Source organism: Manis javanica, chromosome 13, assembly GCF_040802235.1.
Source record: "Manis javanica isolate MJ-LG chromosome 13, MJ_LKY, whole genome shotgun sequence".
In the NCBI taxonomy this organism is placed as follows: domain Eukaryota; kingdom Metazoa; phylum Chordata; class Mammalia; order Pholidota; family Manidae; genus Manis; species Manis javanica.
Genome location: NC_133168.1, coordinates 39,453,245 through 39,465,966, shown reverse-complemented (window position 1 = coordinate 39,465,966; position 12,722 = coordinate 39,453,245). Strand labels below are relative to the sequence as shown.

General features: G+C 38.3%; 1 protein-coding gene across 2 annotated transcripts in view; it reads left to right on the top strand.

The window, feature by feature from the left end:
• MAN1A1 (mannosidase alpha class 1A member 1) overlaps nucleotides 1-12,722 on the top strand; it is a 252,455-nt gene that overhangs the window by 164,189 nt on the left and 75,544 nt on the right. For both annotated transcript variants that reach the window (XM_036993505.2, XM_036993512.2), the window contains exon 10: nucleotides 599-771. In XM_036993505.2, the coding sequence (XP_036849400.1) occupies nucleotides 599-771 (173 nt within the window). The remainder of the gene's footprint in view (nucleotides 1-598; nucleotides 772-12,722) is intronic.

Genomic DNA, 12,722 nt, shown 5'->3' with positions numbered 1-12,722 from the left:
ATATCATAAAGGAAAAGAGGCATTGCTTTTCTATATAAAAATGTCTCCCCTTAGTTTGTCAAGAAACAAAAATCCAGGCCATAAAGGTTTAAGCCAGTCTGATTTATTGGCCTTGCTTTAAGTAAATAACATTGGGTAAAAGTCTCTGTCCCCGGGCACAAGAAACTTAGCATTTTATAAACATTATTAATCTTCCTAGTATCTACATGAAATAAATTATGAGTCTGGCTTATTTCTTTATAAGAATCAAAAGTACAAAGATCAAATAACCTTTGTGACATAATGGCTTACATTCTCACTACTGGTTTTCTGGTTGGCTGATAAGGTGTTTTGTGGACCTGCCTGATGGTTGCTCAGTAAATGGTGGTTAAATTAAAGAAAATAAAGAATCATTACCATTTTCTAAAATGGGCTCTTCTAGATGACTAAATTTTAAAAGTATTTTGAATATTGTTTATTATATGATATTTATAACTGTTCCTTAAAATGATTGTTTTGGCATCTCTTAATTGTTGTAAAGTACTTTTGAGTTTCATTTAAATTATAGACACTAAATGTTCAGCACAATAATGCTTGTCATCCATCACATGTCATTTAGTTATGAAACTGGGACCAGAAGCTTTCAGATTTGATGGTGGTGTGGAAGCCATTGCTACAAGACAAAATGAAAAATACTACATCCTACGGCCAGAGGTTGTGGAGACTTACATGTACATGTGGCGACTGACTCATGATCCAAAGTACAGGAAGTGGGCCTGGGAAGCTGTAGAGGTGCTGTTTTAATTTGCTTATGTTTCTTATAGATAAATGTCTCAGGAAAAAATGTTCAGTGATACCTATAAATCTGATATATCAACTTATCTATGATTTTTAAAACTTCAAATAGACTTTTTTGCATTTATAACTAAGTGTCTTTAGTTAAGTCATCCTATATCCCTGACTTCAGCTTTGGTTTATGTAACAAGGATATCACTATACCGACTTTGATATTGACAAAAATAACTAGAAAGGCATATCATAAAATTAAGTTCCCCCAACTATAGGAATGATAATCACTTAATTCCTCAAAGAGTTGCTGGCAACTTGGAGATAGTCATTGCTGCCTGTTGTCTATTCCAAGAAACCACTAGTTTTTTCTAGCCTTTGGGCATTGAAATGGTAATATGTGCTTTTATTAAGAGTTGTGGACCTGAATAAAAAGGTAAACTGAGGAAAACTCAAGCTTATAAAAAAAAAGAGGTGGGGTTTATTTGGGAATAGCAGAGGAATTGCAGTTCAAAACACTCAAACTATAGCAAGCTCCAGGCTAGTCTGTAAAGGGCTTGGGGCTAGACTGTATTTATGGGCAGGGATTGTAAAGAGGGAAGATTTCAGTTAGAGTCAGTTAAAAGCAAAAACAAATGTAGACCAGCTTTGAAAATTCCCCAAAAGACAAAACCAGGCTATTCTTAAAAACAAATATCCATTTAACTGATTTGATGAGACCATCCTGACCTGGGTCACTTCTTGTTTATGCCCCTAGCAACTCTAAATAAAACTTCCCATGGTTGATATGAGGCAACCGTTGACCAACTCCCTATCACTCAAAAAAATTATATTGTTATCAGTGTTTCATAAATCAGTTATTTACAGAAAACTGGTGTCTCAGTCCTTAAGTTTTGTGTTCCTGAGGGCATGTGTATAAGGTTTTATATGATCTGGTTACATTTTTAGACTGAAGTTCTTTCAGTTTCCACTCTTGATCAAAATCCTTCCCAGAAGCATCACAGGTCAGTTATGACATGCCAGTGTTGCTCATTATTTATTGTAAAAGGTATAGTTCTTTATAGGTAGACTGTATCGTATGTCCCATGGAGCTGAGGACCATCCTCTGTCCCGCAGAAGGGGGAAATGATGTGGAATTTCAATGACCTTTTTTCAACAAGAAGACTGAAAAATGAAGAATCTTTTATGGCCCCCTAAGGTAGAGAGTTTAGTTGCAGTGGTCATGTGAGTTTCAGGGAAAGCCTTTGAAAGGGAAAGCGTATATACATTTGGGAAGAAGGCATTTGTTTACTGATACAAAACAGTAGAAATTTAATTAAAAAGATTAAACTGAAGACCAGAAACCAATTGGTAGCTGTTGATTGAAATGTACTTCTCAACGTGTTTCCCCAATTGCCTGTTTTTAATAGATCAAAAATGTCCCAAGTTCTGGGATCTTGGCCAACCTCTGTTATCAGCTTGACATTGTCCTTCATTAATTTTTAGCTCTTGTGTTATTTTCTACAACTTACTGACATAAACGCCATAGTCTTCTCCAAGTTGGATGTAGTTCCCCCATGCCTGAGCAGTGAGAAGGTTTAGTTAGGGCTCTGCAGTTTGGCAGACCCATATCTTCAAGGCTCTCTGGGGATTTTTTTTATATCCAAAAGCTTGGATAGAAACATCGAGAGTGATGTTTCTTTTGTTATAATTATAGAAAGATTGTAAATTGTTGTTTCAAGGTCTGCTACTCCAATCTAAGGTAAATAGGCTCCGACAAAAGCATACCCAGATTCTTTTCCCTGGAATGAAAGAGGGGACCTCCAGATCAGAAAGCAAATCATTTATTAAGAGAACATGATAATTTAGTTCACTAGCATTATGGGAATGGTTATCCGAGCACCTTCTATTTCTATAGGTCTGAAACACCAAATTATATTACTTCATGTAAGTGAGATTTGGTTGAGGTCTGGAAAATCTATAGGGAAAAAGTAAGCTAAAATTACACCATTCATCAGATTAGTGGTCAATTCGTAATGAAATACCATGGGATTTCAGTGATCATGGCCCCACCGTAGAGATACATTAATGGAAGAGATGGCATAGTCTTCTAGATTCCAACAGGGAGTGAATTCCTGTTCATTTGGGTTGCATAAAATAATGTAGTTACAAATATTTAGTGGGAGATATCCTAGATTTTTCCCTTCCCATTACTTTTAAAACATGAAGATTATATAGACTGAGAGGAAAAAAAAATTGAAGGCAAGCCTGGTCTGAGTGTCTTGGGTAAGCTGTCTGCTTCAGGTGTTGTCTGCATCAATCCCTGGAAATTTTCCATTTCAAGTCACCAGTTAATGCACATGTCCATTCATGCTTTAAGGTTTTCTTTAGACGTGACACATGAATTCTAGGAGTCTATTCCTTGAAGTTTGGTTGCACTTTTCCAGTAGATGACGTCCCCTGGCTATAAGGGATGAAGTTTGATGTCTTCATCTCCCAGGAGCACACTAAGGAAAAACTCTTCTACCAGAGTATAATTATTTTCTATGGACTTGATTGGGTCTCTCCAAAATTGAAATATATCTCCCTTTATTAGTTATGGGTCAAAACAAGTAGGGGCTAAGTGCTTGGCTGCCCTATAATTATTTCAAAAGGTGAACGTTTATGCATCCTGAAGAAAGCCTTAACCAATAGTAATGCTTTTGGCCAGGATATTGGGAGTTTTTCAACTAACTTAACTGAATCCTAATAATTCTATTTGTGCATTTAACCAGTCCTGAAAACTAAGGATGAGAAACACCATGAAAGTGCTACAAAACTGGTCAGACATATTTGGCCAGAAAAGTGGGTTCCCCAATTTCTATGAAGTTCAAGGGGGACTCCCCAAGTGGGAATAATTTTTTTCAAATAGGATTTTAGCAACAGAAGAGGCAGTCACCTGTTTACATGGGAAAGCTTGCAAATGTGAAAACATGCAAACCTTTACTATAACATACATCAACATGATGAGGGAAATTGTATGAATTCCATTTTTCAAACCTTGTATGGTCCATAAGTTAAACTAAAATGTCTGGAGGTACTATGGATGGGTTTCCCTGGATGAAATTTAGGACAGATGGAATGAGCAAGATGAGCACTTTTTGCAGCCTTGCTAAGTGTTTCCCCACCAATATTGATTCAGGAATATTAGCATTTATCAGTTGACCAGTGATTCAATTCATATATGGTAGTTAATAGAAATCTTAGGTTTTCTGGCATGACCAGTTTATTATTGGATCCAAAGTAGAATTTCCTTTTTTCATGATACTAACAGCCTTTGGATCTCCAATTTTGTTTTTTTTTTTCAGGGGCCAGTTGTATTTCCCTGGTTAATTCTCTTAAGTCATCACCAAGGGAAGTAGTGTTTTCTGGACAATGACAGAGGTTTGGTCTATGGATCCCATAAGAGCATCATTTTTTGTGGAAACATGAGTGAGGTAGTTTTGTTTGGCTTCCAGAGAGTCAGACTCAGACTGCCCAGTGACTTTAATAATATTGTTGCTGACAAGAGTATAGCATCTAATGTATTTTGCACATAAGGACCATTTCTCATTTTGTCTCTATGGTAGTAAGGAACCTCATTGCTTCCATAACATTCCAAAACCATGGGCTACTGCAAAGGGATATCAACTCTCGATATAGATGTTCACAGTTTTACCATCAGCTAGAATCAGATGCTTGAGTAAGAGCATGTAATTCAGCTGTTGGACTAAAGTGGACAAAGGTAGGTGTGCAGCCTCAGTGACTTCAAAATGAGTTGATAATCACATATCCAGACAATATTTTCATTTTTCAAGAGCCATCAGTAAGCCATGAGAAGTCAACATTTGTCAAGGGGATTTCTTGTAAGTCATCACAAGTGGTAATGATAATAATACCCAATCTGTCAAAGTCAAACAGTCATGGGGGATTTTGTCCATGAAGAAAGGAAGAGGGGTAGCAAGGTTGAGATTGTTACAACAAGCAAGAATGATATGAGGGGCAGTTAGGAGGAGAATTTTATAAGAAGACAGCTTGCTAAAAGGTGTTGGGTATGGTGTGAGTTAAAGAGAGCTTTGACAGCCTGAGGTACAAAAATAGTCAAAGAGTGACTATTTCTTCAGTGGTCTTTTCCAGGACAGAAGCAGGGATAGCCCTAAGGCATGGCAGGGGGTAACCTTAAGCACAGGATCTACTTCTTGGCTGTAGTAACCTAAAGGTCATTGGTAGCCCCATGTTTTGGGGTAACTACTCCAAGGGTATCTCCCTCCCTCTTTTTGATATATTAAAGGGTAGCTGATAATTTAGATAGCCAAGGGCAGTTGGATTTATTAAGCTTTCCTTCAGGGTTTTAAATGCCAATTCATCTTGATTTTCCCAAACAATGGGATCAGGTTTAGTGTTGTTTAGTATAGGGGCTGAACCATTAAGAAGTTTGGAATTCAATTGTGACAGTCAGGTAACTCAAGGTGTTGGGTATGGTCAAGGAAAACCATAGTTGACATTTGGTTTAGGTTTAGAGAAATTCAAGATACCATGAAGCCTATCAGGATCTGTATGTCACCCTTGTTCCGACATTAAATGTCCTGAATATTGGACTTGAGTTGGAACAAACTGCAACTTTTCCTTAGAGACCATGTGTACTCTAGTTGCTATGAGTGTTAACAGGTGAATATTGCCTTATTTTGAGGATGATTGCGGGGGTGAGCGGAGAAGTAAATCACCTACATATGATAGTAAGGTGGAGGCTCCAGAAAAATTAATATCTATGTCTGCTTTTGAAATTTGTGAGGACTTTCAGTAAACTCTGGGGCCTTAACCCTGGGTGAATCGTCATCCTTCCCATGTAAAGGCATAATGATATTAGCCAGCCTCATCAACTGGTGTACACTGCATAAACTAATCATAGTGAAAAATTTGCTTTCATATAGGGATGGATGCTAATAATGTATGGGGATTAGAAACAGGATGGTAAGGAATTACAATGTTCTCTGTTGCTCAGAGGTCTTAGGCAATGCTCCATCCTTGGTCATTAGGTTTTCTTACAGGTAGAATAGTGGTATTACAAGGACCTGGTTCAAGGGATAGTAAACCCCTGTGCTTTACCCTTCTATGATAGGTCTTGTGTCTTGTAATACTTCTTTGTTTAGAGGGTATTGATTAATTTGAGGGTGGGGGAGGTTTTGAGGTATCTGTTAGGATCCTAATTGGGTGGGGAGGAATACCATGAATTCTGCCTATATTCAAGGAGGATTTTCCCCATAGAGTAGGGAACACTAAGTTGAATATTGGGATAAATCTGAAGTTTGATCTTCCCTGATTGTTAAATTACATGTGAAAGAAAAAGGGTTTGGATTTTCTTGGGGATTAGGGTCAAGGGATTTAAATTCTGGGTATTCAAACTCAAAAGTTATTTCTCCTTTTGAGAAAAAGAAATGGCAGCATGATATTTTTCTAGGAAATCTTGTGTAGTTAAATGGATAGGAGACAGTTCACCAAGGAAAAATGGATGTTTGTCTTGCAAAGGTCCCAAGCAAAAGGGTATAGATTTAAAAAGTGACACAATGTGGTTTATTTGAGACCCCCACTATTTTAATAAATGTATTATTCTAAGGAAAGGACTGTTTAATAGTAATGGAGTTAAGCACCAGTAGAGTAACTCCTGTGCCAAATAATGTTATAAGGGATTTGTCACCAATCTGGAGAGTAGTTCACCCCAGCCTATTTAATTGTAGAATGAGAAATGCCCCTGTGTTTCTTTGGAGTCCCATCATTGGAATGAGTCTGACCCTTGGCTCTTGGAAAGCTGTAATCAACTAGACCTTTTAAATTTGTGGCAGTCCTTTTTTTCAATGACCAGGTTTTTTACAATAATGACAAAGTCCAGTAGAGAGCATTTCCTTGGGAGATTTTATCTGTTGAAGTTGGAGATTTAAAATTTTAGTTGCCTTTCTTTTGGAATCATCTTCTAGGATGCAGGTGAACTGATTAGCTAGATTGAGAAGCTCAGGGGTAGATATTGTTTCCCGTTCTGTACATGTTCTCTTGACAGATCTCTGTTTAAACTGTTTATAAACATTGGATTAAAGGCCACCCTGGTGGATTCAATACCTATAGGGAATCCAGAATCCCCTTTTAAAACAGTTTGGAGTCTGCTGTAGAAAACATGAACGGATTTGGCAGGCTTTTGAGTGCATGTTTGAATTTTGTTCCAGTTTACTGGTTTAGGGAAAGCCCTTGGGATGGCAAGGTGTAGCCTTTTGGCTGCGACATGAGCTTGGTCATATAAAGAAACTGATGGTTGACTTACTTTGGATTCTAAAGATTGTTTGGGCTTTCCCAATTAGCAGTTTTCGTCCAATTCTGGTCTGTACCTTCTCCAATAATCATGTTGTTGGAGTAATTGATAAAGATTAGAGAAGCCAGGTTGATAAATTTGAATTACAATACTGTATTCTTTGGCAAATCTGTGAGGATCCTCGGTACCTTGGGAAAATCTTTTACTTTAGCCCTAAATTCAGCTCTGGTCCGTGGCATGTAGGAAATTAGTGGTTTAGCAGGACCCTCAGAAGGTGTAATTTTAAAAGGTAGAATTTTAACAGGCTCAGTTGGTAAGGTTTCATCATTCGAGAAAGGAAGTTTTCTTATCTCCTTTCAGCTGTTTATTTGCTTCAGTTAACTTATTAACTTAGAAATAGTATTTGGTAAAGAGGCAGTTTTAGAATCCTGAATATGTTTATAAGCCTCTAGGTACTAATTAAAATAGCTATCCCATTCAGATTGTTTGGTTTTACTGCTGTGGTCTTCTAATTTAGTCTGGAGAAAAACAAGTCTGGGAGATCAAAAGTTCCCCCTAATGGCCACTGAAGTTCTAAATTATGTTTCATAAGGTTGATGCATTTAGTCAAAAATTGTGCATGATGAAAGCCCATAATATATGAGCATAAAACCAGCCAGAGTCCCTGAAGGAGAGCCACCATTCAAGTATATAGATGATTGGGATCCCATATCTCAGAAGTTTTCTTGAGAGCAAAAGAAAAAAAATTCTAAATAGCCTGGTGAGTGTGTTTTCAGGGTTGGCAGTTGTTTTATTTTACAGTATACCATTCACAGGATAAATTTTTACCCAGTGGACAGCCTTTGACCTAGTTGTCTAACATGTGACCAGGTGTCCCTGTTACACAGAAATTGTCTCACAGTTGGCAGGTGACCTAATGTCAATCTGGCCTGTCCATGACTAATTTCCGCTTTCATAGGAGTCTCTTGCTTTGGAGACCAGAGTTTCTCACAAGGAGATGGTGGGCTCTCTAGAAATGTTCATTTGCTCAACCCAGGCCCACCAGTATTATTGTGAATTATTTTTTTATGTTTTTTTCTCTCAAGAATCCCAAAGTAATTATACTGAAATTCTAGCATGCTACCAATAAGAAAACAAATGAGTACCCACCAAAAAAAAGCATTTAAACAGATCCCAGATAAAGTCAGACTGTTCAACCAAAGAGAAGTAACTTGGATTCTGAGACTCATCAAACCAAAAGCAGACGGTGACTCATGGAAGTAATGAGCACAAGGGGTTCAGAGCAGGTCCTCACTTGATCCCAGGGTCATCATCCTTTAGGGATTGTTTCATTTTAGATCCCACTTCTGACACCAAAGAATGTTTACCTAAATAGAGAGGTAAACTAAGGCAAGCTCAAAATTGTCAAAAAAGAATAGTTTTGTTGGGAATAGCAGAGGAATTGCAACTCAAGACACAAACTGTAGCACGCTATGGGCAAGTCCATTGAGGTTTTGGGGCAACCTGTATTTGTGGGCAGGGAATGTAAAGAGAGGAGAATTCAGTTGGAGTTTATTAAAATCAAAAACTAATGGAGACCAGCTTTGAAAATTCCTCAAGAAGACCAAAACAGTCCAGTAGTACAAAGCTCAACTTAGGTTATTTTGCAAGTCTATTCCAACCTGAGTCGTTTCTTCTTCATGCCTTTGGAAGCCATAAGTAAAACTTTCCTAGTTTGATATGAGGTAACCCCTGACCAACTCCCTATCACTTAAGAAAATTCCAATATTATCAATTTTTGGTAAATCAGGCATTTATAGGAAATCATTCTCTGAGTCCTCAAGTTTTGTTTTTCTGAAGGTACATGTGAGACCTTACAGTTTATATCCTCCAGTTTCATTTTAGATTGAAATTCTTTCACAGAGAAAATTAGCCAGTTAGATCCAACTTTTAGGAAAAATATTACAGAACTATTATACAAGAACTACTTTGTACAAGACTACTCCTTCACTATGCTCAGGTTTCTATGATATCCATAAGTTTTCCATCTCTCCAGTGTGTTGTTTTAATTATCTTTGTCACCACGTCAGTCTCTAACTGCCAAACATGATGTATCTTCTTCCTAAACTAATCTGTTAAATACTTTGTGTGCTGGATGCCAGCAGTGACATCCTCCAGGATATGTATCAAACAATGTCTAATTTTAAGAGCTATTTATCTGAAATGAGTGGGAGGGAGGTTAGAGGATAAGAACAAGCAAGTGCTTTAATTACACTCTCTTATTCTCTAGCACTCTTTGTTAGAAAGCTGGCTGTCTTGAAAAACCATTAGGAATAAAAATCTCTCAGGAAATCTAAAATGAATATTGCCTTTGTGTAAAATGTAATACCTTAGGAAACCACTGGCGAATCATGCTTATTGCTCTCTTTTTTTACTGTATGTGTTATCACTAGTAATCAGTTACTCTAAGTGATAGCTATTATTTGGGCCTTTTTTTTTTTGCAAAGTTTTCTACTTATGTGTAGTCCATGGTAATTCCAATTTCTTTAAATTTATGCTTTTTCCTCTGTAAAATGTATTAAAATTGAGGTTCATCTAAGCATTGGTGGTAGGAAATTATTTTGGTCTTCAATGGGAAAAAATAATTGAAAATATCAGAAATAACTTATTTTATCAAGTGTAAAACACCATAATTGATAAGAAATGCCATTATTTTATATACCACTAAGAAAGTACAACCCTAGCAATTAAATTATGACATGTTAATTTCAGAGATGTTGAAATGTGAAAAATGTATGATAAAGAATTGATCAAAAATGCAAAGTAAGTAAATCTCTGTTGCCATGTGGACAGGAAGCTTTGGTCTCCTTGGTTCTTCAAGGGAGTTTGTTTGTAGGGTAATAAGGTTGTTTTACGTGTTAGGATTTTTATCTATTGTCAACTTTTAATGTAGCATATGATGTGAAACTGTTTCCCTGTGTCACAAGGCAGATATCCCGTTTTTGCCACTAGTAACTTCTGCTGGAACTTGACGTACAGCAGAGAAGGAGGAGTGCTGGAGACTCTTGCCTCTTTTCATGCACAGAGATTCCAGACTTGGGGGGTGTGGCAGCACTCTTTTTCTCTGTGTCACATCCCCACTGTGCCCCCCGTGTTTCAGCTGCTACTGCAGTGGGCAGCGCCTCATAAAGCCTCACAGCATCAGTTCACACGCCCGGGGCTTCTCAGCTGTTCTGACTCCAGGCTTCTTCCCTGGCAGCTGGCTGTGGTCTGGGAGTGGAGGAGAGTTAATGGCTCCAGGGAGAACCCTCAACCAATGAGGTTTGGGAGTTGATGGATAACTATCCCGGTCTTTCCTCTTTGAATAGTGTTTCTGATATGTTTTACATATTCCCCAGAGGATGTCCAGGGGGAGAGAGCCCCCACTGCACACAGCTGTCACCTGCTCAATGTATTTCACCCCCTGTTTCACCCTCCCGACTCACTCACTTCCTGATATCACTTCCCCAAAACATTCCCTGCATTCAACCCTTGTTTCATGCTCCTCTTTTAGTGGAACACAAACTAAAAACAGGGGATCTTAAAAATCACCTAGTCTAGTCTTCCACTCATAGAAAGGACTCCTCTTCATATCTTTACCACATGGCTATTCCCTGTCAATTCAAAGACTCTGTAGCAAAAAGGAATATATGTAATAATGTAATTCATAATTATTATAATGTAATTATACAAATAATGTAATTCATTCCATTTTTTAATGGCTGAAAGTGTTAAAAGTTACTCCTTTTGAAACCAGAATTTACTGAAGTACTGAAAAAAAAAAACCGTCTCTCTTCTACACTTCATCTCCTCAGTTATCTGAAGACAGTACATTGTGCCAACTGTTCCCTTCCTCATCCGTCATTTCCCTCCATGTCATTTCCCTTCTCCTCATGACATAGTGTCCAGCTGCGGTCTTTCAGAGCTGAGCAGTGTGACTCAAGAACGCCTGTTCTGAGTGTTATTTCCCACAGCCTATGGTCCAACTTGTTCTCTCAGTAGATTTTTGAAACCCCTAGTTTACATTGAAATTATGGTCAAATTATATTTGCTGCAACATTAGCTACTCTTGCTCCTTTGTGTTTTCACCCATACTTGCAGTTTGTAAAGTATTTGTTAGCCATCATCCTGTCTTCTAGCAAAGCACTCCCCTCCCAACCTTCCTTCACTGATACACTTAGACCTGCTTTCCATGTCTTAACAAAATTTCTGTATGATAACATCAGGCACAATAGCAATGTTGAGCAAGATATGAAAATATACAATCCAGCATACAGCACTGAAGACTTCCTCCTCGGGTTTACCAACAGTCCATTAATCACAGATGTTCAAGCACTTTTGGATCTACCTAACAACAACAAAAATCTACCTGACAGTTCTTTTGCTTTTCTCAATAATGTCATGAAGAAATTAAATTCCTATCAGTTAAATATGTATAATTACTATTCTGATAAAGCTCATACTATAAGTCATATTCATAGATGTTTGGGTAAAGATGGGTTATATAATCTCTCTTCTGGGCCATGTGGATAAGGGGTATTTTTGCACAGACATTTTTCTCTAGTCGACTACATCTAACCTTTTCCACATGGTATTCTCAACCTCAGAAAGTGATTTGTCTTCCCAGCTCCTACTTCTGGGTTGGGTCCATATTTCCTAACTCTCTTTGATGTATCCATTCTGCCTGGTTCTACCTTTGAGGTCAGACCGAACTCATCCAGTCAGCCTTATTTAGCACTGTTCCCTGAGATCTGCTTTTGGAAATCTCCATGGGTCTAGTTACTTGTTTACCTAACATGGTAAATGAGAGACTGTTTTTCTATCCTAACAAAGATGCTTTCTGACTTACCATTTGAAGTTGAAGAACTGAAGTTGCTCGCTATTCCCTTACTTTTCTCCCCTCCCCACACACACAAAAAAGTTAGGTCACTTGGGGTCACGTTTGTCCTTCATCCTCTGTTTAGAGCTCCAGTCACTGTAAACAGCTCAGACCCTTCTAGCACACCCCAGTCACATATGGTCACTAATAATGTAAGCATTTACATAAAATCAAGGTGGGCCCAATGCATCGCAGCTGAGAGTCCCCAAAACAGGGGGTAGTAAAATGGTGTTCTGATCCGACTGTGCGGCACAGACACGCGAGTGCATCCACTGCGGAGATGCTGTAAAACCGGGGCCTGTTAATGGGGGCCAAGAGAGTGACTATCCAGCCTCATATTCCTAAAGGCTTAAAATTTAGACTTGACATGAAGGTTTTTCATTTTTGAAAGTAAAAAATACCCCTTTGGCATTTCCCCTTCTTTTTTTTTTTGATTTACCAAAAGCCTCGAAAAATAAAGTCCCTAGGCCCCTCTAAACCTCTGAGAGCCTCTGTCACTGTGCTGTATCTTCAGATTGTTTGATTTTCACAGTGCCATGTTGGGCAAAGGGACTGCCTGAGTCCAGGAACCTCTAAGACCACGGTAAGGGAGTCTAGAGCTGAGATTCCCCTGCTCTAAAACCTCCCATTCTGTCCTAGACGATGACAGCTGCCACATCAGGACTGTGGGAGAAGAATGAGTGAGATGAACTGAAAAGAGGAAAGACGAGTGGGCATTGTCTGCCCCCCAGAACAATTCTTTTTCTGTAGTAACAGAAGGACTTA